Source organism: Lynx canadensis, chromosome A2, assembly GCF_007474595.2.
Source record: "Lynx canadensis isolate LIC74 chromosome A2, mLynCan4.pri.v2, whole genome shotgun sequence".
Lineage (NCBI taxonomy): Eukaryota > Metazoa > Chordata > Mammalia > Carnivora > Felidae > Lynx > Lynx canadensis.
In genome coordinates this window covers 155,585,757-155,613,192 of record NC_044304.2, presented here as the reverse complement: position 1 = coordinate 155,613,192, position 27,436 = coordinate 155,585,757, and the positions used below count along the sequence as shown (strand labels likewise).

Below are 27,436 nucleotides of genomic sequence, written 5' to 3'. Positions count from 1 at the left end.
AGATGTCAGCACAGAGCCTGGAGCCTGTTTCAGATTCTGTGTCTCCCCCTCTCTCTGCCCCTCCCCCAGTTGTACTCTGTCTCTCTCAGAAATAAACACTTAAAAAAAATGTTAAAATATATATTGATATATATATTTATATTATATAAATTTATATATGTTTATATATATATACATATATACATATATATAAAACTCAAACCCAGTGATCTGTCTCCAGTTATACAGTTAGCTAGTCAAAGGACTCATTTCCAGTCCAGTGCAGATTCAATTACACTATTTACCGGGTGCCTTTCATCTGAAAGCAGGAAGTCATGTGTATATGCAAATACAGAGTAACAGATGTAATGAAAAGAGCACAGATTTGGGAACCCAAGAAACCCAGATTAAAAGCCAACCCTGCTACTTTTTAGCTGAGAGGCCTTAAACTCTCAGGAGCTTAATTTCCTTATCAATGAGATTATGTGTGTTGGGGGATGGGGTAATAATAGCTTCCCCTTAGTACTGTTGTAAAGCAGTGTATAAAACTACTAAACTAGCAAGATAACTGTTCATAACTTGTACTGTACTTAAATGAAAGGTTAGGTTTTGCTATGACTACACGTTAAAGATGTACAGGTATGATTCAGAGTAGTTACAACACAGTACCTAAACCTCACCATTTTTACTGAAAGTATTTCCTCAGATACGTATGCAGACTTCAATGAATCATCTAAGCCACTACCTCTAAAACCAAACATTAAATTTTAAAACACATAATGCAACTAATACTAAAATAGGAAACAGCCCTTCCTATTGACACTGTACAAGACACACTAATAGGCAAAGTACCTGAGCGCAGTTAACACAGAGGAAAAAAGAAGCCCCTGAACTAACACCATTAATCTTATGATGAATTATCCCACTTTTATTTTAAAAATGAAATGGCTGGCTTTATAGTTAAACACACGTTTGCAAATAGTTAATTTTTTTTAAAAAGAATATCTGTCAATCCTGATTAAGAGGATAGGTTGTGAGTATCCCAAAATAGGCGATCGTCAGGAATCAGTATGGATTCGTTAAGAACGAGGCATTTTGGACTATCCTCATCTTCCTTGACATTACTAGATCAGTAGATATGGGAAACTAGACAGACATTGTATCTGCTCTTTAGCAAGGCACCTGGCAAGCTAGGTGATGAGGTCCTCGGGGACAAAATAGAGAAATGTGGGAACGATACGCTAGAATTTAAGTAGGTTAGTTAGCTACCAACTGAAGGTCTGTGCTCCAAGGGAGCAGCTCAGTGAAGTGACATCAAATTGTAGGCAGATTCCCAGTGACATTTCTTTAGGACTCTCCCTTGAGCCTTTCTCTATACAACACTATCAACAATAGAGGCAAAAGGTAATTTACTGAATATGTAAATGACACCCCTATTCCTCCTGGTCCTCTTACTCTACTTGATATTTCTTCTTGGCACTCATCACCATCCGACAAACCGTATGTTTGTGTATCTGTTTCCTATCTGATCCTTCCCTTTCCCACTTTGAAGCTCTTTGGGGACAGACATGGAAAGTTTATTTTGTTCAGCCTGTATCCCCAATACCTAGAACAGGACTTAGCTCACAGTAGACAGTCAATAAATACTTGCAAAAAAATTAATAAATATGAATATGTACATGAATGCACCAAAATTCTAAAAATTTTTGACAGATTTAATAGACAGTTATTTAAAAGATTAGATTACATTTATAAGGATAACATACTTGAAGATGAAAATTCCAAATGCACCAACAAAGGAAGGATTAAAAAAAAAAAAGTGGCCTAATGATATTAAATAAAGAAAAGTGAATCAAGACACTAGCTAGCATGACATGATATTAGAGAACTGTTACTTGTGCTGGGTATAATAAGGACACCGCAGTTACAAAGAAAGGTAGTCTGATTTTTTTTTTAAGTGCATACTGAAGAATCTAGGGATTAAAATGACATGATGTCTGTAATTTACTTCAGAGAACCCAGCTGCCAGGTGAAGATGTGTGCTGGGGACCACATGAGCCAGACAGCAGCAGAACTGACCCACAGATACATGAGTCAGGCCATCTTAGGCCATCCCTCCTCAGCCAGGCCATGGGTTGAGCCCAGTGAGACCAGCACAAGGGCAGCTCTGAACAGACCACTGACCAACAGAATCAGAAGCAGAGAAGCAGTTGTCAAGGTGTTTCTTATGCAGCAATAGATATCTAGTGTAGAAAGAAATACGGCAGTAATTATAATAAATGTTAATGGATTCAATGGTCCAGTAAAAAGACCAAAAAAAAAAAAAAAAAAGTTGGATCCTTAAAATACCCTGTTTTCAAGCCTTTACCAGCAGTACATCTAAAATATAAAGATACAAAAAGGCTGAAAGTAAAGGGATAAAAAAATATTACACCAAGCAAAAACCAACCAAAGCAAGCTAGAGTCACTAATACTAGAGAAGACAGACTGTGGCAGAGGTAGTACTGGGGCTAAAGAGAATTGCTCTCGACAGGGTCAAAGTGCAAGACAAATGAGGTGACTTGAAACAGGAGAGCAATCTATCAAATCTATCAAATATATAAAAATATATATATAAATATATATAAATATATATATATATATATATATCTCAAAATGTAAAAACCAAAAATGAGCAAAACTACATAGAGAAATAGAAAAATCTGCACAAACGGTGAGAGCGTTCTAATACCCCTCTCTCTATAGTTAAAGCAGAAGGAAAAAACTCAGTAAGGACACAGAAGACTAGAACCACACAACGAACAGACTTAACTCATTGGGCACAAGCAGAACGTGGTACCCGATGACTGATACTCTTTTATGCATACGGGGAACATTGATGAAAACAAAACACACGCTAGGCCACAAAACAAGACTTGATAAACTTCCAAATGCTGGAATTGTATAGACTACATTCACTGACCCATAATGCAATCAAATAAGAAATCATTAACAAAATGCTAACTAGAAAAAAAGATAACTAGAAAAACTTTATATTTGGAAATTTAAAAACGGGTCTAAAGAACTCACTGGCCAAACAAAAATCATGATGGAAGTTAGAAAATATTTTTTAATGAATGTTAATGAAAATATCATATATCATAACTTAGAAGATGCAGTTGAAGAAGTAAAGCAAAATTTATAGCTTGAAATAAATACAATGAAAAACGGTAAAACATAAATAAACATCCAAGTTAAAATGTCAGAACAGCGGGAAAAACCCTAAGTAAGTAGAATAAAGGAAACAATAAACACAGACTAGAAATTAATGAAACAAACATAAACGAGAGGATCAACATGCCAAAAACTGATTCTTGGCAAGGATTAAATTGACATATCTCTCACAAGACTAATGAGAGAAAAAATGGGGGCACATATAAACAATATGAAGAATTAAAATGAGATACTACAAGTATTACAGAAACTTAAAGTCAAAAGGAGGAAATTAGGAACAACTTGGTATCAGTTAATTTGAAAACTTCAATGCAATGAACAAATTGCTTGAAAATCGTGCCTTGCCAAAATTAATTCAAGAATAGAACCTCACTACTTCTAGAACCATACAAAACAATCTCCCTTCAGAGAAAGCTCCAGGTCCAGGTGGTTTTGAGTTCAATCGAACATTGAAAGAAGAAATGTCAGTCCTACATAACAATTCTAGGATCTCTCATACGTGGAGCCTGAAACGTGCATTACAAGCACTCAGATGAATGTTCGCTCTCTTCCCCCTTCTCCCGTCCCTGGAGGTGGACAACTGAAGACCACATCTCCGACCAGCTGGACATGATAGGTCAACACGTCACGGTAAATTGGATTCAATTACCTTTTAATCTCTGATTTCATGAAAGTGTGTAATATTAAAAATAAACTACAGACTTACAAACATGAGAAGAGTGATTTTCACCAAATGCACACGCCTCAGTACCCCCCATATACATATCGCTTCAAAGTTTTGGGGCTTTGAGTGGAGTCTTGGAGCGTCTTCTCTATAGCACAATCCTTCTAACTTACTTTTGTCTCCTTGTCTTAGCCAAATGTCACAAATTCTACAGCTTTACCACTTAAAATTCCTCACCAGAGAGAAAATGTTTACCTGTCTGTGGCACTACCAAGTAATTAATTACTCAAAGTGGAAATTTTTTTATTTTCAGGAAAAGAATTCTTACAGCTATTCCTACTTTCATCTTCTAAGAGACAGTAATTCCACGTCCTATCTTGCAGATGAAAGGAATCAAGTTCATGCTTCCATCTAATCTTACTCTGAAAATGAAAAGCTGGCAGTGCTTTGAAAAAAATAAAAATAAAACCACTTTTATTAATGATCAGAACAAAGACACAACATTGATTCCTCTGTTCCCAGCTTCTTGTGTGTTAAGTGATTTCTGCTATGGAGTCAAGAGAAGAAGGTAAGTTATAAGAAGTTATAAGTAGCTCGGAAAAAAATCAACACTCTGGAGCGTTCTTACCTTAACGACAGTCACATCCATGCCAGATAAGTGTAAAATCGGGGCAGCATTTTTTTCAAATAGAGTCCTGGCTTTGCTGTAGACAAAGGAAAAATACAAAAATTTTAACACAAGTTCTCAAGAGGGAGAATAAAAAGCCCAGCCATCCTCGCTGGAGTAGAACAAGAAGCAGATTTCCTCTATTTGTGCAAGTACAGGAAGTCGGACAATGAGTGATGAGCTTCTATGGATAGAAATGTAGATGCTACCACTCTGGGGCCTCCAGGAGTTTACCTTCTAACGCAATCAGCTCTTACCCATCTGGGATGCTTACAGTTCAGAGTCTAGTTCCTCTATAGAGGAAGAATGTTCACTGCGTATGGCTCCCCTCAGGAAACAACATTTGATTCATTCAGCAAGTATTTACTGAGGACCTACTATGTGCTAGACACAGGTATAGGGGCTAGGGACACAGCACAACAAAGCAGACAAAAACAACTAGAACTTAAGTATAATGTAGTAAGTCCTCATGGAACTGATTTATATTCCAGGGGTAGAAGGAGAGTGTATTTAACATTTTTCATATGGCCCGAGGGAATAAACTGAACCCCACAGAATACTGATTAATTCTAACTCAGTGGACACAATTTTTGATGAAGAAATACACCATTTTTAACAGTTTCAAATACTAGAGATATCTCCATTTCTTGAGTTTCAAACCTGTAGTGAAATCCCAGGAGAAGGAGCAAAATTCTTTTCGATGAAGGCAGAATTTCTGCTAAGAAAGGGTAAGTTTGAAATTAATGTAACTTTAGGATAACCAACAGCTTGTCTGAAGCTCCCAGGCATAGTCACATCCTTCTCTTTATTGCCCTATCACTTTGTATACACCTCTCTTAGGAATTTTCCTATTGCATGACGATCAGTGATCTGGCAAGACAGTCTTTGGGACAAGACTGAAAGCCTTCCAAAAACAGACACCGAATCTTATAATCCTTGCATCCCCCGGCCTCTAGGATTACGTCTGGCACACTCAGAAGATATTTAATAAGTATCTGATGAATGAATGCACTAATGCATGAATGAATAAACCTGCCCCAAATGTAGACATGTAAATTCTGCGGAAAAGGAAACAACACAATTGTGAGGTGATCTAAGAACAGAAACAGAGTCCTTTGAAGAATGTCTGTGTTTTAAAAGCATCAAATACATCATTCTGACAGTGACTCTTGTCCAGTGCAGGTGAGGAGTCAGAAACACAGCCCAAGAATCAAGGGTTGCACAACTTGTAAAGAGTCCCCAATGGCATAGTCTCAGAGTTGAATAAATGTTAAGCATACCAATCAGTTGACCTGTTTTCTGCCCAAACATTTTCAACTATCACATCGAAGAAGAACAAAAGCTAGAACTTTCAAAACGCCGAACCTCTAACTTTCACATCCACATTTACTCAGTCCTCTTTCAAAGACGTTTTTTTTGGGGGGGGGGGTGCTTGGGTGGCTCAGTCGGTTAAGTGTCCGACTTCGGCTCAGGTCATGATCTCACGGTTTGTGAGTTCAAGCACCGCGTTGGGCTCTGTGCTGACAGCTTGGAGCCTGGAGCCTGCTTGGGGTTCTGTGTCTCCTTCTCTCTCTGCCCCTCCCCCACATGTGCTCTGTCTCTGTCTCCCAAAAATAAATAAATGTTAAAAAAAAAAAAGATTTTTTTTTAAAGCAGTTATGCATGCTTTGACTTTCTCACAGGCATTTTATACTAGGAAGAGACGCACAGGTAGCTCATGGGCCACGTGTGCAGTGAGGCACAGACCAAATTCAACATTCTTTAAAAAGAAATAAGCACCAAAGGGCAGAGAGAAACACGTAACATTTCTGATTCTGAATTAAAATAGAAACGGAGAAGGTTGGACAAATTTTCACGAGAACCACTCAAAAAGTGTGTCTCCAACTCGTGATTTACACGAGCACGTCAGAAGCAAAGGGCACAAATATCCCCTGCCCCGTCTAGTGCCCTGAATGCTTCTTAGAACAAGCAGGGAAGGCTACATGAAGACCTCCCTTTTCCAGCTCACCATTTCTGGGGCTTCACCCAACAGCAAAGGGCTGAGCTAGTAATACTACAAATGCTTCTCCTTCCAGGGTTGTTTTCATTACTAGATTGATAAGAAAAGATCAGCTAGAAGTGGATCAGCTCTCACTGAGAAGCACAACTATGGACCAATCTCAATCTGCTATATTAATCATTTACAACAAATCGGTAAACTCCTCCAAGTTGAAGAAACAGGATTTGAACATTTGGGCTTTTATTCACGTCTTTACGTGATACGATGGCTACAGACAATCTCTAAAATGAAAGTGATTTTTTTTTTCCCTTCTCATGTTCGATATAAAAAATTGAAAGTGTTACCAGGGAGAAATGCATTATTTATTACATAATTATAGGTGAGATAGCACCAGAGCTAAAGGAAAACTTTATGTACCTACAGCAATTTCCAGGTTCACATACACACCAAAAAAACAATTACTTCTTAATGTATTATTTATTAATGCTAAACACACAGTTATCTTATTTCTTAAAGCGCCCATGTAGTTTTAAACCAGCACTACATAATGAAATAGCTACACGATGAATTATGAATTATGCGTCAGAGCAGAGCCAAGATGACAAAAATAGTGCAATTAAATAGTGAAAGCTTAGGGGAAAAAAAAGATGCTGGAGAGCTGCAGAGTGGCGGCTGGCCAGAAGCATACAAGGGTTCACCTTGCTAAAAGGGACACTAACTTTAGAAGACTTTCCCTTGCCTCACCTTTAAAGATAAAGATTTTATACTCTTAGACAATAATCCACCTTTAGAAATGCCAATACCTTCACATGTAAAAATGTACACAGAACTTAAACTGCTCTAAAAACGTTTCTTAATTTTTTAATGTAAATATCTAAGTAGGAACTTAATGTGTCATATTTTTCTTCATCAGAATTAGCAAGTTGCTAACTTACTAGGTCTCTAAAGGAATAGGACCTACAACAGTTATACTACAGTAGGCAGGGGGGAGTTACAAGCACTTTCGAGAGCAAGTAGAGAGCGTTTTGAATCTCGCCAACAAGTCAAAAGTAATCACAGTGGCTTATAGTCCCCTTTTATCCAGTGCTTACAGGAAACAGAAACGCCCAACACATTATAGGCATTATCTCATCTAATCCTAAAGCGTCTATTCTATATGGCAATTGTATAAGGTAGGAGCTATTACTTTCCCATTTCACAGATGAGTACACTGAGGATTTAAGTTATGTAACTCCCGTAGTACACAGAACCGAAGAGTATACAAGTCTGGTCCTTCCGACTCTGAAGCCCACAGAGTTCTCTGCCAGCTTCTGCCACAGGCCACCACTGTTTAGTTATCTTGGGTATTTTGATTGTGTGGTGTGAGGACGAATGATCAACAGGCGTTAAGATTGGTATGTTCATGGGGGAGGGAGGTGGCTCTGACCAAGCCAGTCTGATAGGATTCAAGCAGGCAGAGTCAGTTCAGACAATCTGTAGTTAAGTGTCAGAAACTGCAGAACTAAAAATAAGGCCTGACTCCTCCTTCTATCTGTAAAGCCACACTCACTATTCTCAAGAAATTACTTCTTTCTTACTCAAGAAACTTATTTCAGAGACCCTGCGTTTTACACAAGACTACTTAGAAGCTGGTCCCAACTACTCTTTTTGTTCTTGTTGTTCTTAATATCATTTGACTTAGATCTTATACGATCCAACCTAATACGTATTTATTAATTTTCTGATCCTCAGAGAAGACAAAAAGAATTGTTCTGGTCGTTAGGGAGAATAAAAAATATTATTCCGCCCAACATACACACACACAACCTTTTAATCCTTACTATATTTTAAGAATAATTTTGCATCTTAGGGGCGCCCAGTCGGGTGAGCGCTTGGCTCTTGATTTTGGCTCAGGTCATGAACTCACAGTTTGTGGGTTCAAGCCTTCATCAGGCTCTGTGCTGACAGTGCAGAGCCTGCTTGGGGATTCTTCCTCTCTCTCTCTCTCTCTGAATCTCAGACGCGCTCGTGCACGCTCTCTCTCTCTCTCTCTCAGAATAATTAAGTTTTAAATGATTTTTTCTAAAAGCCTTCAAAATCTTTTTAAATTCACCTTTCCAACTAAATGAGAGCAGCACCGAAGAATGAAAAAAAAATTTTTTCCCTTATAGTTTTTTAAAATTTATACACCTTATTATTTAGAGCAGTTTTCAAGTCCAGAGTAAAAATGAGCACAAAACACAGAGAATTTCCATGGACGCTTTGCCCTGCTAAATGCACACACAGCCTCCCCCACTCTCAACGTCCTGCACCAGCACAGGACCCTTGTTATGATAAATGAACACAAACATGTGATTATTAACCAAAGTCCCATGGATTCCTCACACCTGAATGCCCACCATGTCTTCAGACAACTCTTCCAGGCCAGCCAGACCAGGTCACAGACTGTCATGGGACACAGGAGGGACCTAACTAGTCATTCCTGTCCCTAGCACAACCCCCGCCCCCTGGCCCATCTCCTCCATCAGGAAGACTGAGTGCTCTCAGTCTGCCAACCTCCAAAGACCTAGCTCAAGGTTCCCTCCTTCTGGAAAGGTCATTTCTGACTTCACAAGCCCACAGTGCTCTTGGCCATCGTGGAACATCCTGTGACAGAGAAGGCTCGATCATTGCCATCGCAACAGCAGGGGCTGTCCCCACACAGGGAAGACTTACGTGAGAGTGGGGATTCTGGGATTTTCATTAAACTGCAGCTAGACACGTTGGCTAAGCATCGGACAGCTTTACAAGTTACAGCTCATTAACTGCTGTTTCTCCATTACAAATTAATCCTATTGCTAGATGAGTACTGAGCCTTCTTCTTCCAATTCCACACAATCCAACTAGCTGCCTGATGGTCCAGGATTCCCCCCACCCCTTAGGAAAAGGGAGGATGTGACAAATCGCAAACTGAGCTACCCTTTGCAAGCTGCGGGATTGAGAAAAACCGTGGCCTTCTTCACTTGCGCATTGGGAGGAATGAGTTGGTTGCCAAACACCTAAAAAGGAAAGAAGAAAAGTTTTAAGCAAATGTCTTTTTATTCAGTTAGCGATGACATATATTCTTTCATTCCAAAGGCATTTACTTCCAGGAGACACAGTATCTACTCTGGGGGAAAAAAATGTTCTTTCAGGATTTCATACTGACAAAACACTGTGGGCAATAACAAAGTCTACCATTATTTAATGACAATCACCTAAATTCTATAAGAAAAAAAAACCCTGCTTCATCTACTAGAGGTAAGTAACTTTTCTGTTCTCCATAGGCTACGGCCAGGTTTATTATAAACACATAATCAGCAAGGCCACAGTCGATCAGAAGGGAAGTTTAACCCATTTGTCCTCAGTTTTCAGAGTATAATCTTTTTCTCCTTCAATTTATTACTAAAGCATACTCATAAAGAACCTATGTGTTACCAATTAATCTTCATATTTTCAAAGCGCCTGGGTGGCTGAGTTGGTTAAGCATCTGACTTCAGCTCAGGTCATGACCTCGCGGTTCATGGGTTCGAGCCCCGCATCAGGCACTGTGCTGACCCCTCAGAGCCTGGAGCCTGCTTCAGATTCTGTGTCTTCCTCTCTCTCTGCGCCTCCCCTGCTCATGCTCTGTCTCTCTCTCTCTCTCTCTCTCAAAAACCAACATTAAAATTTTTCATCTTCAGATTTTCATACGTATAGAAAATAAACCTAATAGTCTATTGCCTCCTCCTCTTTGCGACCTTGTATAACTTGATAGCCAAATAGCATTAACTAGCAAGGAAAAGAACGACGACACTTACTAAGCACCCAGTATTTGCCTCTGTCCTACACATTATTCTTAGTTCTCAGAAACTAAGGAGGTATTAAATGTTCCCATTTTAATAGTTGAGAAAACCACGATTCAGAAAGATTAAGTCATATAGTTAATAAATCACAAGCCTAGAATTTACATGCGACTCCAAAGCCCAAACTTCTTCTATCTGTCAGCTCTAAAAAGCAGATAAAGGTGGCGGCACTCAGAAGCACGCAGAACTGGATGTGCAGAACCAAGCTGGGAACAAAGGTGAGCTGGCGCTCTCCCACCTGGGCTGGAAAAGACCATCACCAGAAGGAGTGAGTAGGAAAGCTCCAGAGCCAACCTTTCAGGTCTTTGATTGTGGAGAGCAGGTCTGGGCCAAGGAGGCAGACATCAAGCGTACAAGCACAAAGTAAAGTCGGGAGAAAAATGAAAGTTACACCAAGAGTTTTATTAAGTGACTCTAAATCCACTGCGTCCCTGACAGTCCTGGGGAGAGCTGTTCTCACCACGCACAGTCTTTTAAAACAAAACAAAGCAAAACAAAACACTTTCTGAATGCTTCTGAAAGACCTACCATGTGTTTGTAAAAAGTTTCTGGTGTGTTCTAATTTCTACGGTTTTCAGTTTTGTTGAATTCAACCTTAAAATTTCACTGCCAAATCTCCAAACATTGTAATGTGTTCTTTCTCCAGCCATATCTTTTCTGGAATGTGGCCAGAAGTCATTTAATTAACTAGTTTCTCTGGCCTACCAGATTCCAGATCTACAGTTCCAGATGATTCTCCCGTGTCCCGGTTTCCTAGTCTCTCCAATTCTTACCTACCTCCAGTCTCAGGTTTACAGTGGGCTAAGGAGCTTATGTGAAGCTACAGTGAGTTGAGTTTACGGGAGATTAAAAAAAAAATTCTTTCAAGAATTTAGACCGTAAAAGGAAGGACATAAACACAAAGAGTAATGAGAGTAGGCTCTAAGGATGAATTCACTTCTGTCTGCCAGATGGAAGGAGGTCCATGGGTGCTGAGAAGTAAAGAATTAGAGCCGTGGGAAGAGGTAAATATGAGGGAGCAAATGGCTAGAGGAGCAGTCTCTGAGAAAGGAAGAGACGGCACTCAGAACAGAGGTGGACCCATTTTCCTTAAACAAGAAAGAGAGGACCCTGTAACCACTCTTCCTTAGGGAGAAACAAAGAAGAGCGTCCCCTCCCAAGAAGATTTTCCAGTTGCTAATGAAAAATTAGCTTGGGGTGGGAAACATCTCAAATTTAATACTGAAATTTATTTGAAATTATATATATATATATATATATATTTTTTTTTTTTTTAGAGACAGAGTGTGTGTGAGTGGGGGAGGGGCAGAGGGAGGGGAGGGAGGGAGAAGAGGGAGAGGGAGGGAGAAGAGGGAGAGGGAGGGAGAGGGAGGGAGGGGGAGGGAGAATCTCAAGCAGGGTTCACACTCATCACGGAGCCCAACATGGGGCTTGACCCCACGACCCTGGGATCATGACCTGAGCCAAAATCAAGAGTCAGACGCTCAACCGACTATGCCACCCAGGCGTCCCTTGAATCGATTTTCAAAACAGCAGAGCCATAGGAGATAAAAACAAACAACATAAGTAATCAAATTCTTAACCACAGATTTAGAACAGTTAGATAATCACCAAAGAGAAGAATTTATTAATAGTATCTATTGTCATTGTCATCTATGAAAACATTTCAGTAACAAATATGAGGCTTGCCACCACATCTTCTACTAAATACATCATACCTTTGCCGTTTTTTACTTCATGTTTCCTTTTTGGTATTTCTGATATCATAAGCTTAAATGACATACAACAAAAAGGCAACTCAGGAACTCATGGAATTTCACCTGCAAGGTATAATGTACAAACTTGGAGGGGATGGAAGAACAAAAACATGGTCTTGAACTTGAAAGGATTTTTTTTTAATGTTTTTTATTTTTGAGAGAAAGAGAGAGAGACACAGAGTACGAGTGGGGAGGGTCAGAGAGGGAGAGGGAGACACAGAATCCGAAGCAGGCTCCAGGGTCTGAGCTGGCAGCACAGAGCCTGATGTAGGGCTTGAACTCTCGAACGCTGAGATCAGACCTGAGCCGAAGTCAGATGCTTAACCAACTAAGCCCCCCAGGTGCCCCATTCAACTTGAAAGGATTTCTAATTCAACCATAATTAATGCAGCCAGATAGAGGAATATTTAAGTGCCACAGGCCTTTTTTAAGTATCACAGGCCTGGGAGAACACCACACACATGGTATGAATCAACTGTGCTAAACAGGCTTTAAAAATATGAATCAACAGTTTTAAGAAGATTTGACTTCGAGGGGCAATACCTGCTCTGAACGGACATCCTTGGGGGTTATTTGGAGCAGGGGAGATTCAGGGCTTAGTCTGATCTTCAAGGACAACCACAGACATGAACAAACTCCCCGAGCTCCAACCGGCCCACTTAATGCACTCTTAGGTCGAATCCAGAAGTAAGCACGTCTAAAGGGGTGGGCGTTAGAACTGCTCTTCACCAGATGGCTAACTTCCTCCAGCTCTCTTCAGAGCTGGCTCTCAGCCTGACTCATCCGGAGAGTAGGAAAATCTCTCCAAACCACACCGAGGCAAGGCACCTCGCAGGTCCCCTGGAAGAGCCGGGGGTGCTCTGCGCAGTGGAGATAAAGCAGGTTTTCACTTGAGCACATTAAGTGACATTACCTGAGCTTCTTGGCAGGCGGCTCTCCTTAGCAGGTTATCACTATCAAAGCAAACAAAGAGAATGAACATTAGCTTTAGCAAGCAAGTTAAGATCCAAACAAGTAAGACTGGCTTTTTCAAGTATTTAAAAAAAGAAAGTACAACCCTTCCCTATAAAATACCCAAGTGAAAGTTTCTAAAAGACCTGTAACAAAGCACAGGCACTCGTGAAAAGTACTTTCCCTGAATGAAATCCTGTGTTAAGTATTTACATAATGGTAGACAAAATACCACTCCCTCCAGGACGCCCACATCCTAATCCCCAGAACCTGAAAATATGTCACCTTACTTAGGTGGCAAAGGGGCTTTAACAGATGTGATTAAGTTTAGGATCTAGAGATGGGAAGATGATCCTGGTTTTATGCAGGGGAGCCTAATCTAATCACAGGGGTCCCTAAAAGTTCCTGCCTGTGATCAGCACCAAAGGGGACTATGGAAAAATTGTCAGAAAGGTGCAAGTTTGCTGGCCCTGAGGACGGGAGGCCGCCAGTCAGCGAATGTAGGTACCTTCTAGAAGCTGGAAAGGCAAGGAAATGGCTTCTCCCCTAGAGCCTCCAGAAGGAGTGCAGTTCTTGTGGACACCTTGATTTTAGCCCAGTGAGACCCGTGTTGGACTTCCAACCCCAAGAACTGGAAGATGATAAATTCTTGCCATGTTAAGTCACTAGGTTTGCAGTGGTTTGTTAGCCCGGCATTAGAAGATTAACGCACCTATCCTGTACTTTTATTATCCAGTGGAAATTACTCAGAGGTCATTCTCCAGAAATAAATCTGATGTTTAGTTGCTTCTGCTACTGTTTTATCTGAATCTCTTATTTTTTATATCCCTGTCAGACACTCAATTATATCACAAGTGGAAAATTCTGGCATGAGGTGAAATTTTGGCTTGCAAAAATGAAAACATTCTGTCAGAAAAATGTTTGTCTATTTAACATAAAAGGTTCCTAAAATGTGTCTATGCCATTTATACTATAAGAGCATTTTAAATGGCTGATCGCCTACCAGACCCCAGGTCTTCTCCTTGTAAGAGTCTATCCTAATGCATGTTGATGGCGCGAAGATAGTAATTTGAACCTGGTTAACCACAGTTAAAAACACTAATAAACAATTTATAGGAAAGAACTGAAAGGAGAAAAGGGTTCTTTCACTTAAATTATTTCTAAAAAAATAAAATAAAATACTCTTTTTAGACCATTCTCATAACATTGGAGACTTCGAATTTTGCATTTTTTAAAAAAAATTTTTTTTAACGTTTATTTATTTTTGAGACAGAGCATGAACAGGGGAGGGGCAGAGAGAGAGGGAGACACAGAATCTGAAACGGGCTCCAGGCTCTGAGCTGTCAGCACAGAGCCCGACGCGGGGCTCGAACTCACGGACCGTGAGATCATGACCTGAGCCAAAGTCGGACGCTTAACTGACTGAGCCACCCAGGCACCCCGAATTTTGCATTTTTACAGTCATTCAAAACCTAATTTTGAGTTAAGGTTAAACTAAAAGAAATTAAACAACCTTTCGCTTTTTGCCATAGCTGCGGTCAAAGGCTACTCAATGATTTTTCTTCCACAGCCAGGCTGGAGAACCACCCCCGATTTCACAGAGCGGTCAACTTTCAGAAGAAAGCACTGTGTGAGGGAAGCACCCATGCCGCCCATCTGTGGGTTTTTACCAAAGCACAACAACACTTAATTTGAAGGGATATGTGTCCCCCTGTGTTTACTGCAGCATTATTTACAACAGCCAAGACGGGAAAGCAACCCAGTGTGCATCGACAGATGAATGGATACAGAAAATGTGGTATATAAATACAATGGAATATTATTCAGCCATAAAAAGAATGAAATCCTGCCATTTGCGAGGACATGGATGGGGCTGAGAGTATAATGCTAAGCAAAATAAGTCAGAGAAAGACAAATAACATGATTTCACTCATATGTAGAACTTAAGAAAGAAAGAAACAAAGGGGGAAAAAAAAAGACACACCAAAAGAGACTCTAACTAAAGAGTGGTTAGAGGGGGTTAGAGTGGTGGTTATGAGAGGGGAGGTGGGGGGCGGGTAAAAGAGGTGATGGGGAATAAAGAGTACATTTATCCTGATGAGATCGCTTCTTGGCCTTTTGGCTAAGATCAAGTATATGATGGTGAGCACGGGGTCATGTCTGGAACTGCTGCATCACTGTATTGTGCACCTGAAACTAATATAACACCATATGTTAACAATACTGGAATTTTCATTTAATTTTAAAAGTGCTCCCCATCTGAAACCTAAGAACAATGTGCTATTAAAATTAAAATGACACTCAAAAGTGCAGGCTGCTCTACAACAAACATTTTAGGGGGGCTAACCCTTTGTGAAATCTAGACGACAGGCACCTTTTACTGCCAGGCTCAGTCCCCACTTGCTTGAGTGACCATTCCCTCCTACCCTGTGGCAAAAGGTTGCTGCATAAGCTTCTCTCCTCTCCCCCACCAGAGATTCATAAATATTCATGTTTTGCTCTTCTACCCAAAAGCTCTCCATCAACTGCTCTCAGTGAATCGTCCTAACAGCAACAATTATATATGTAATTTAAAAACGCGCGCGCGCGCGATCAGGGAAATTCAAGGCACAAAGTATTTAAAATACTTTTTAATTTATTAAAATATTTAAAAGTGATTAACATGACAACACCACTTTATAGTTGACTTGACACCTCACATCCACGACTTCTCTACCATGACAAGGTAAAAATACTAAACCCTTGGTAACCAATAGATCACCAAAGAAAACTGGGTTCCTTGCAGCAACCTGAGCATTTGTCACTGGATCCCCTGGACGGGGCTAATCCTCAATCCAGCTTCCACACTGCCCTGGGGGGACCACTACCACCACGCAGAACTATGCTCCTCCAAACACCCACTTTAATGTATTTTTCCTATAGAATTACCTGTGCCTCCAGTCTTTTATACGACAGATACATCCTACGGATTACTCTCTACAAGGCCTCTGTACTGCTATAAAAGCTGCGCACCTGCCTGTATGTCCGCATCCCTTTCCCCCAGCTGGCTCCCCTCCTAGCAGGGGCGGGCCCTTGAACGTGCCAGGCTCCTCTGGGTCATTACTAGACACCATCTGCCTTACTGTATTTCAGCCACATGGATTCCTGCAGATCTAGGTAAAAAGAGAATGACCCCAAATACAGACAAGAATATGGGTAGCACCTTGGATCATTTTTTTTCCCCAAATTCTTTTTCACTAGAAGTAAAATTTTGAATGTTAACTTGTGATTAAGTATATGATTAAAGACCTCAGTTCTCTTGAGCTTGCTAATACTACTTGATTTATCAGAGCACTATGCAAAATCAAAAGACTTTTTTATAATTAATTCCCTGGATTTTAATGTGCCAGATGGAATATGCTGTCAATGCCACCTGTGAGAAAGCTAGAATATGTACCAATTTAGATGCTACAAAAGAAAATCTCATTATAATCACAATTTTTTTTAATATCAAAAATGGTATTAACTATCTTGATCTTGCTCTCTGAACCAAGCTGTTTCTAAAAATCACACATCCTCAAAGAAAAAATGATTTCTCCCATTGATATATTCTGATGATCTATAACCAGCTCTGAAAACTATTTCAAAAAAGAAATTCCAAAAATGTTTCAGGAAAGGCAGCTTTGTTGGAATAAAAGAGAAAATAACTTAAAATTCATAGAGCGACTTCCATGTGTCAGATAGTATAGCAGCTGTTCTCACAAACCTTTAATCTTTGTAACAACCTTGCAAGACAGGCATTATATTCTCATTTTATGTATGAAGAAGTTGAGGCTCAGTGCTGGAACTGACTTGCCCGAGACCACCATGTGACTAAATGGTAGAGCTGGCATTCCAACCCATGCCAACTTGACCCTAAAATGCATGCTTTAATGCTTTCTCTTACCCTCAGAGAATCGTGAATGGGCAATACTCATTCATCTATCTACTTTATAGCACATTCATTCAATTAACCACATTACCTCCTAATCTCACTTAACTTTTAAAATTTACATTCATATAATGTTTTTAGTAAGTTCAAGTACAATAAAGTTCCCAAAAGCAGCAGGTGAAATATTCATTGAACACAAAGTGTTTGGTACGGTACAACGAACCAGATTTGGTCCTGACCTGAAATAGCTCTTGGCAAGTATTAGTGATAAAGTAAAAGACGGGTTTCTTGATAAATGATATGCCAGGCGTTGTGCAGATGTCCTGGATATACTAGTGAATAAACCCAGCCCTCCCCTCATGAAGTTTACAGATTAGAAGGGAAGAAAGACAATTTGACAGGCAATCGTAAGGTGACGTGACTTTTATGTGCTCTGTAAAAGGGGCGCATTTAGGAATACCTAATCGAGTCTTGGGGGAATTAGAGAAGGCTTCTTATAGGAAGTGGCCCTCAAGTGTACATTTAGGGGAGAAATAAAAAGTAGCAAGGCAAAAATAGGGAGGAGAATGCAAAGGAAACAGCATGTACAAGCCTGAGAGCGTGAGGCAGGGCCAATATGGGAAAGTGAAAGTTCAGGACAGCTGGAGGCCAGCCTGCGATGGGAGGAGCCATGGAAGAGGAGGGGAAGCACAGGCCAGACTGCCACGGTCCTTTTAAGCTATTAAGGAATCAGGGCTTTACCCTTAGGTCATAAGAAACTTTTTTTTTTTTTAATTTATTTTTTAATGTTTATTTATTTTTGAGACAGAGAGAGACAGCATGAATGGGGGAGGGTCAGAGAGAGAGAGCGAGACACAGAATCTGAAACAGGCTCCAGGCTCTGAGCTGTCAGCACAGAGCCTGACGCGGGGCTCGAACTCACGGACCATGAGATCATGACCTGAGCCGAAGTCGGACGCTTAACCGACTGAGCCACCCAGGCGCCCCAAAACTTTTAAAAGGTGTTAGGAAGATACAGGATGTGGCCAGAGTGACGTGTTAGGAGGACCATTCCAGCTGCAGTGTGAAGTCAGCCAGCCATGGTTGAAGGAAAGACTGGAGCCAGGGAGACCAGGGAGGGTTCTCCAGGAATGCAAGACAGCCAGGACGACAGGATGACCACGGGAACCAGGATCCAGGAGAGGACAGAGGCAGCAGATGTTTTGGAAGCAAACCCAAGGGCTGGCCTGTGGGGAAGAAAGGGAAGGCAGGGGTCCAAGGCAGTGTCCACATTGTTGCACTGGGCCATCGGTGGAAGGCGGTACCACTCAGAAGTGGGCTGTGGTAGGGGACACGGGTTTAGGAGGGCGGAAGATGGGCTTAGTTCTGGATTTGTCGATCGGAGATAGGGGTGAGTCCAGGTGGAGGTGTCCAAGGGACAGCTGGAAATACACGTGTGGAATTCCAACAGTAATCTTGACTAAAGATACATGTGGTAATGGAGGGATGAGAGCGGATCGGAAGGTCTACGTGAGAAGGTGAGAAGCAGAAGCAGCCGAAGAGATGCCCTGGGACAGATGACAGAGAACGCCGGATGAATCTCATGTACACAGACTGTACCTCATTTGAAAGCCAAAGGAAAAACGCAGTGGATAACTGAGGAAAGAGGTTAAGAACCACTTCCTTATCTCCCGTCGTGCTCTTGATGCTGTAAAAACCACACGCTTTTGCTTTTCCTAAAACAAACAGTGAACATTCCCCCTGCAAGGATCTGATCCCTCTATCCCCCATCCCTTTTAAAAACTAGAAAGGCCACACCCGATGCCACCCACACCCTTAGCCCACCACACACAAAACTGCTGGTCTCCCCTTTCTTCCTTCACTGTAACTGCCTTGAATTCATGGATAATTCACCATTTTCTCATTTTCTCTTCTGCACACAGCACCTCTTGTAGATAAAAGGTACTCAATAAATAACTGTTCAATAAATAAGTGGCAAATGTTTGATCAGGAGAGACTGACTCACTGTGCTCACAGGCAGACTTTGTCCCGCAGGAAAAACTGAAGGTGATTCTTTGTATGAGTGTTTGGCATTCTTGAAGCCACAGACCCACCTGAGATAGCTCTTCTGTGTAATTACCACCAAAGGGCAAGAGAAGAAATCACTGTGGTACAGTTGAGGATGAAAAGTTAGAACAGTCATGGAAACCTGACCAGATAAAGAACCGTGTGTGTGTGTGCGTGCGTGCTTGGGGGAGTGGGTAAAAGAACTAGTTAAATGAGGAACTAGAAAGCTAAATGAAGAACTCCTTCTGGTATACTAAGAAGCATCCTAAGAACTGTCCCAGTGGCTGAGTCTGTTATCAGAGAAATTCTAGATTGCTCGTGGATCAAAAATCTGAAGGTGAAGCTGAAACCCTGTCTCACTCACACACACACACACACACACACACACACACACAAAAGTACCGTATATAAATTCCAAGTCCATGTTCTTTCTACTACATCATGAAGTCTCCCAAGAGAACTGAAGTTTAGCACAATTTAACATGTAGTCACATCAAAATGGGGTCCCTGAAGGGGTGCCTGGATGGCTCAGTGAGTTAACCAAGCAGCCGATTTCAGCTCGGGTCATGATCTTGCGGTTCGTGAGTTCGAGCCCCAGGTCGGGCTCTGTGCTAGACAGCTCAGAGCCTGGAGCCTGTTTCAGATTCTGCGTCTCCCTCTCTCTCCCTGAACCTCCCCAGCTTGTGCTTGCTCGCTCGTTCTCTCTCTCAAAAAGAAATAAACGTTAAAAAGAAATCATTTTTTAAAAGGTCCCTGAAGATCTATCTGCTCAGTACTAAAATGCAGGTCCTTTGACAGAAATCAGAAGCTTCTGGATTAGGAAATGAAAAAAACCTGCTGATGTCACTCTGCCTGAGGCTTTAAAAGAATACAAACATGCCTGCTACCACAGGAAATGGGATGTTCACAATTTATTCTGAGCCATAAATGTTTTATTTATTACTTTAGGACTGCAAAGTAAGATAAGTTGTAATTTCAATAACAACTTTGCATGTTAACAAAAAAATCATATTGATCTATTCAATTTCCCAAAAACAGACATTTCCCACTACAGTCTAGAAGCAAACTGTATAGCAATTTCTACCACCAGCTTTTCCCCTGGTGCATGCAACCCAGTTTCTGTTTTACACAAAACAGATTTCAAGTTTAGATGTTTACAGCAACTACTTCAACTCACCCAAGCCTACTCGAGTAATTAAGCATGATATTGCCAGGGGCGGTGAGCACTGGTTGTCCATGGAACAGCCTGGATGGAATGGAGATGGAAGGAGAGACAGAAAAAACCATAGAGAAGGGATTCTCTTATGTGCACAGCAGGGGGCTTTGTCAAGCACACATCGCCCCCACCCGAACAGATAGTGGCGGCGGCAGTGATCAGTGTCACCGTGAGAAAATGGTGATCATCTCTGCCCAAGGGAAAGACTGGTCACCAAGCGGGAAGACATGCAGTGTGTTCGAGAAGAACGCTCGAAGATCTATTCTGGGCCTAAAGAAGGCTCACTCGGAGAGACGTAAATGGGGAACGTGATGGGTTACAAACTCTAGGAGAACGATAAAAACATTTATGACTTTGAGAAGGATTTTAGGGCCTTCTGGTCTGGTCTTCCCGTTTAACCAGAGAATGATGTCCCTTCTGGTTCTCCAGGCCTCCGCATGATGTGCTACCTGCGACTTCAGAAATTTGTATCTTCTTACCTCTCCCAACCACAATGAGATAAAGAAGCTCCCTAATGTCGTGAAAGTATCAAGCCTCAAGAAGAATTACTACTGATAAGCATACGTTGAGTGGTGACTGTCTTCATTTTAATGACCCTTAGAATGCACAAAAGAAGAAAGAAAATAAGGAGGCAGGCAGGCAATCGCTGGCATTAAAATTCTGTCACCCCTGGTGCTGTCGGTGAGGTTTAGCAAAGGAGGAAGGAAGCTAAAGTCTACCATCAACTGTAAAGGACAAGGGTTCTGGGCTAGTGACAAGGATACACCGAACTTGGGTTCAGGAGTTCTGAGGTCAAATGGTGGTATATTTGGACTTCTTTCCCTGGTGGTATATTTAACAACGCAAGGATCAACATTTCCAGTAACACTATAATGAAAGCCAAGGGCATTTTCCCCAGACTGTATTTACTAAAACAGGAAGGGGGAGTGGGGAGAGCCCCAGTCACTCAAGTCCACAAGTGAACAAGAATGGATAACGCAGCACTGAAATTAAAAAGCTAGCGGAAACAGCTACTCTTGTCAGTTTTACACAAGGTACTCTTATCTACTCCTGTATTAAAAGGCAAGAGAGAAAACGTTACAGAGAGGTTATGTCAGCTATTCGAAAAGATACCGTAGGCCGAGTCCCTTCTTCCCTTCCTCCTACCCTCCGAGTTGTGCTCTATAAACCACATGCATAAAGGGGTATTCACCCTGGGCTCCGGAATACAGGACAGACCTTCTGACCTATAAACTCATCAACTATTGTCAGTATTTGTGCTGTTTCGTCACATACGATATTGGAGATGTCAGTTACCACCTACAGAGGGGTTAGTTTAGCCTGAGCTTCGACTGTTCTCTCTGCAGTGCTTGGAGCAGCTAATACCACTGGCAGAAATATCACTAAAAATGATGTGAAATCAATAAAACAAAACATAACTTAAATATATCTCCTGCCCTTCCATCTCAGTCCTCTCCACCCCACCCCACCCCCCCACCAATAAACATATGGGAAAGAATACAGATTTTTTTTAGAAAAGAACAAATCTGTTTTCTAAATAAAATGACAAAAGAGCTAAAAGGAGAGGGAATATAATTAAACTTCATTGCACTTAAAAAAAAAAAGTTCCCTATTCCCTATCAAATCTGGGCTGACAGGCATGTTATTTAATTGCCCATAAATGAGCTTCTTTAAATAGCACCTATTAATACCCCAAACTTCAGCATCAGCCTGCACAGAGAGAGAGAGAGAGAACCCTGAAATGGCTGAAAAGCAAAACAAACTGCTTTCTTAAAACCACAACAAAATGTGAAATGAGGAAAAGCCAGGAGGGGAAAAATCCCTCGCTACCTTCGGCCCCTGCCGGACCAGCCAGGCCTGGGACCACCGACTGCAAAGGCAGAGGCTAATCTCAACGGATGTCAAGGTAAAACATCTGCTTTGTCAGAACCCCAGAGATCCGGAACAAAATGAAGCCCAAGACATTACTAAAACCATAATGTGTACCCAAAGAAATAATACAGGTCTAGTCAAGTGTGGCGCATGCATAATTTACCCCTGGAATCTAACACATTTCCCCCTGGATCTGCTGTCAGAGTCTCTAACTCAACATAGCTTAAAGGGAAGAGAATAATACCTCCTCCTTAAACCAATTCTCCCTGGCGACTTGCCTCTTTCTGTATCACCAATTATCCTAGTCTTGAAACCAAAAAATGACTTACCTTCCTCTCCTTCAACCAAACAGCCAGTCCATCATCGAATGATAATAAGAACGAGCATTTACCAAGGGGAAGCTAGGAGACGGGCACAGTAGCAGGTACTAGGAAATGCATCATCTCACTTAATGCTTACAACTAACCTGCAAAGCAGATCTCATTAGCGCCATTACCCCAGAAGGTGACTGGGGTGCAGAAGTTGAAGGGATTAAGTACTTGATAAAGGTCGCAGCTAGTAAATAGCAGAACGCAAACCAACCAGCAGTCTACCTGCCTACAGTGCTCATGCTCAGATATTACGCTATCACAGTCTTATTCCACCCATTTATTTTCCCCCTCCCAATGCCATCACTGTGGTCTGGCTTCTCTTAGCTTCTATGATGAAATGCCCTCCCAAACCACACGCCATCCCCCTCCAACGTATCTTGCCCAAGGGTGCTGGACTGAGCTTCCTGAGTGCCACTTTGCTCATGACATGCTCCTCTCCTTAAACATCTTCACTGTATCTCCACTGCTCACCAAACACTACAAACTGCCTACAAAGACTTCCATAATTGAACTTTTTCTCCTATTCCAGCAAAAAAAAAAAAAAAAAAAAAAAAAAAGAAGTAACTAGTCTATAGTGAAGTCAAATTCTTTGCTAATCTCCAAAAATACACTGCATTTCCAGTTTCTGCCTATGCTCAAGGCATTAACATCACCTAGCACACCGTCCCACTCACCGCAAGGCCCAACTCCAAACACATCTTTGTTATGAGGCTTTCTCTGATAAGGATGGAAAAGCCAGAAGACGAAGTGCTATTTCTGATGGAGAGCTTTTTTGTGCCTGGCCCTATTCTAAGACAATCGGCATGACAACCCAAAGAAATGGGTTCCACTAGACAGAGAATTGAAGTTAGGGTTTAGAGAGAATTGAAGCACAGCGAGGTTTCACAGCTGGGCAGATGGAAAGCCGACATTCGAACACGTATGGTCACTCCTCCTCTTAACCACGTGGCTCTAGTAACTCTAAGAAGCCACGGTCTTCACTTTCTAACGGGTGGACTAAGCTGACTGCCTCCCAATCCACTGACTGATCTTAATATCCGCCAAAGCAGGACAACCCCACACCACGTACTTCCTGACACGATACGGGAAGAAATCCACAACACGTGTGTGAAGCATGCTTGCCCTAAAAATTAAACCTGAATCTAATTCTGCCTCGGGAGCCGTGATCCTCAATCTCCGTATACACACAAATCCCCTGGGGACCTGGTTAAATGCACATTCTGACTCAGCAGGTCTGGGTTGGGTCCTGAGACTCTGCGTTTCTAATCCATTCCCAGGAGGAACTGCGCCGCAGGAGCACGGCCCATGCTTTGGACAGCAGCAAAGCTCTAGCACCTGGGTCTGATCGCCAGTTTATAAGACACGGGGGAGACAGGGGAACAGATTAAATGACTCAGGGCTGAGACTACAATGAGGAGAGTAAGGCATTCACCTCAGGTGCAAAATTCACGCCAAAAAAACCACAATGGAGACAATTAATAATTCTAAAAATCAAAATGAATGCAAAAGACCCATGATGAACACAGTATCACGGTTTGAAATAAACACAGAACCAATATCACCGATTTTTCTCCTTGCCTCAGGCCCCCACAGGACTCTGCGCAGCACTGAATGGTATAACTTATCCACCAAATCTCGATTATGAAAAACTCTCCAGGGAAAAGACAGACCTGCCTGGTTTTGAAAATAAATAAATACTTTAAAAGAAGGAGGGGGTTATAGTTCGAGAGGCTTTAGAAATAGATGCTAAATGCAATGTGTCAAAACTTGTTTTGATATTGATTTGAACAAACCATAAAACAAAGAATGGGGGGGTAGGAGGGAAAATATAAACAGGCTGGATATGAGAAGACATAAAAGAATTTCAGTATTGTTAGGTTCATAATAACGCCATGGTGATTTTTTAAGTTCTTACTTATTAAAGACAAGGTACCGAAGTATAAATGATAGAAGCTAGAATTTCTGAAAATCTGCATCAAAATATTCCAGAGGGGGGAAAAAAAAAGTAGAGAAATGAAATGAGATCAGTAAAATGTTGGTATTTATTGAGGCAGGGTGAGAACACATGGGGATTATACTATTCTGATTTTTATATGACTAAAATCTCCATAATAAAAAAACTTTAATCTTTTCTTAGGCACCCCTGACATTTACTTTGTACCTTCAAACAGGACCCAGCACAGAGCGCCTCATGCATTCATAATAAAAGTAACTGCTCTTTTAATTTGTGCCAGCAGCTGTGATTATATCTCCTAAGTGTCACAATAAGGTTGTCAGATGTTATACGGAGGAATAAGGTGAAGTTTAACAAGGTTGAATAATCTGCCCAAAGTCACTCACCCAGCAAGTGGCACATCCAAGGCTTGGACCCAGACCCAACTAGCTCAGAAGCCCAAACTTGAAGCACTACGTTAAAGTATCTGTCTTATGTCCTATGGGGTCTATGACAGAAGACAATTAGTTTATGGCTCTTCATTTCTCCCCGGCTCCCTTAGATAAAGGAGCCATTTCCGGAGGTTAAGGTAAGGACTACGTGGTTTGGAATCAGGGCTCTCCCACTTTTTACTGTGTGACCTTGGGCAAATTACTTAATCTTGCTCTCCCTTGGTTTCTGCCTCCTTCTAGGGTTATTAATCTCACACTAGTAGGAGATGAATAACCATCTCAAAGTTGTTCGGAGGATAAAATGAGTTAATACACATAAAGTGCTTAGAATCACGTCTGGTATATGACAAGCCCTGATCGAGTGTGAGTGATTATCATCATTACTATTACCAAGTTCTCGATAAAACTGAATGACACTCAACACACCCCTCGTGCCAACTTAAAACCACTTATTTTTACTTCTTCTAAGCAATTGTTTTTTGGCCACAGAATTTGAAAGGTGAGCTCCCACCCGTGCTGGTGAAAGCTGATGATACAGTAATCAAGATTAACCTTTCTATATTCGGAGGGAAAAAACTCCAATATTAATAAAAACCTAGGGACACACGGCCCAGGACCATCACTTAGCTTCGCATTTGCTTTGCAAGTTTCACGTTCAGGGATTCATAGTGTCAATGGGACTTTAAAGTCCCCAAGAAAGTATCAAGAGTTCTGGCAGAGAGACTAGACGCCCCACAGAAATGAATGGCGGGAGCCCTGGGTCACAGGCCAAGGTGGGTGACTGAACGAGTGCCGGAGCACGGAGCCAAAGGACGGAGCTGAGCACGAGGAGCCAGAACAGAAGAAGAGCAGGGCTACTGTCGACTGCGGAGCCAGTAAAGGAAGTTCAGAACCTGTGCCAAGGCTCACCAACCAAAATCCCAGGGAGAGAAACCAGACCCAGGACGAGCAAGCACGAGATCCCCAGAGATGAAAGCAACAATGGGAGCTGAAATCAGATGCATGATGGTCCAGACCAAGCCAACTGTAACTGCTTACGCCCCGCCTCGTCTGGGGTTATGTTCTGTCGTAAAACCACACTTTCCAAGCTGTCCTGTTCCACGTAAAGTAAAAGAATAAGGCTGAGATCTTATTAGACCATCTGGCAGATCCTGGTCTTCCTTCCCCACCGGTTGTCTCTCAAATCATTCACTGCCAGTTACCAGAAGTAATTCATTTTAACTCCCAACGTACTGAACATCAAATTTACTCACAATTACTAGCATTTGTTGAACCCCATGTCTATCAGGCACTACGCTAACAGCTTTATGGTTCCTCACTCAATCCTTCAATGACCCAGGGAGGCACTCTTATCATCCCACTGTACAGGGGGACCTAAGGTTTAGGGAGCCCGAGGTCACACTGCTAGGAAGCGTCAGTTCTGTCTGACTCCGGAGACAACTTTAAGACTACACTGCCTCCTCTCCCCCGCACTTTTTATTAGTAGATTCTGTGCTAGTGAAGGGTGAGGAACAAGAGAGGGACTGTTGCAGGGAACTACCGACAGGATGAACTGAAGAACCTGGAGCATAATCGCCCCCAGGGAGCCCAGAAAGCCTAGAAAGAGCAGTTGAAGAGGAATGAGCAACACTTAAATTCGCTTTACTTCCAGCAAACAGGGTCATTTCCTCCTCTTCAATTGCTCTTGCTGAGTCCTGAGAGCAGCCCCCGCTGCTCCTGCTCCGGTGGACTCCAGCAACCGGCTGTGGGGAAATTATGCAGAGGGAAAAATATCACAGGTTTTCTTCCTTGAAACTGAGAGGAAGGGAGACTAAGAGGGGAAGGCACTCCCGAGGAGGAAAACTTACAAGCACATTAACAATGGAAAAGAGCCTGCAAAAAAAAACGATACCTGGGTCAAAAGGCAAATTAAGGGCAGCAACCAAAAATGGAACAGATCAAGAGGAACATATGCAACTTCTTCCAAATCTGTTGCAGAAAAAACTTTTCCTTAGAAAAACCATGACCATTATTAAAATCTCAAAATCAACATTAAAATACAGGCAACTGTTATTACTGGCACGTGAATCCTTTATCAGGAAATTGTTTTTCTTTCAAAGGGAAGAAAAAAGTCAAATACATACAATCAAACTATTTGTCTGGGTTTTTTTTAATGTTTATTTTTGAGAGACAAAGAGAGAACATGCATACATGCGCAAGCAGGGGAGGGGCAGACAGAGGGAGAGAGAGATTCCCAAGGTTCTACTGTGTCAGCCCACAGCCCAACACGGGGCTAAATCCCACTGATTTTGAGATCATGACCTGAGCCCAAATTAAGAGACACCTAAACGACTAATCCACGCAGGTGGACCACAATTTGTATTTTCTAAAATGAGTAATGCAAAATATTATGTTCACCAGTCTCAGAAATCAAAATCAAGGAATTTACAATTCTCTAAGTATAAAATATTAACCATTATAATATGCTTACCTTCTATTGAGCAATATAAAGGAGTGAACTATAGATAAATGCAATAGCACAGATGAATCTCAAAGCCACTGTGCTGAGAGGAAGAAGCCTTTCA

At 41.6% G+C, this 27,436-nt stretch overlaps 1 protein-coding gene across 3 annotated transcripts in view; it reads right to left on the bottom strand.

Moving 5' to 3' along the window:
• The window catches only part of AGK (acylglycerol kinase), an 80,744-nt gene that overhangs the window by 40,215 nt on the left and 13,093 nt on the right, over window positions 1-27,436 (bottom strand). For all 3 annotated transcript variants that reach the window (XM_030308589.1, XM_030308590.1, XM_030308591.1), the window contains exons 3-5: window positions 13,035-13,074; window positions 9,460-9,539; window positions 4,485-4,560 (exon numbers count right to left, since the gene is read on the bottom strand). In XM_030308589.1, the coding sequence (XP_030164449.1) occupies window positions 4,485-4,560; window positions 9,460-9,539; window positions 13,035-13,074 (196 nt within the window). The remainder of the gene's footprint in view (window positions 1-4,484; window positions 4,561-9,459; window positions 9,540-13,034; window positions 13,075-27,436) is intronic.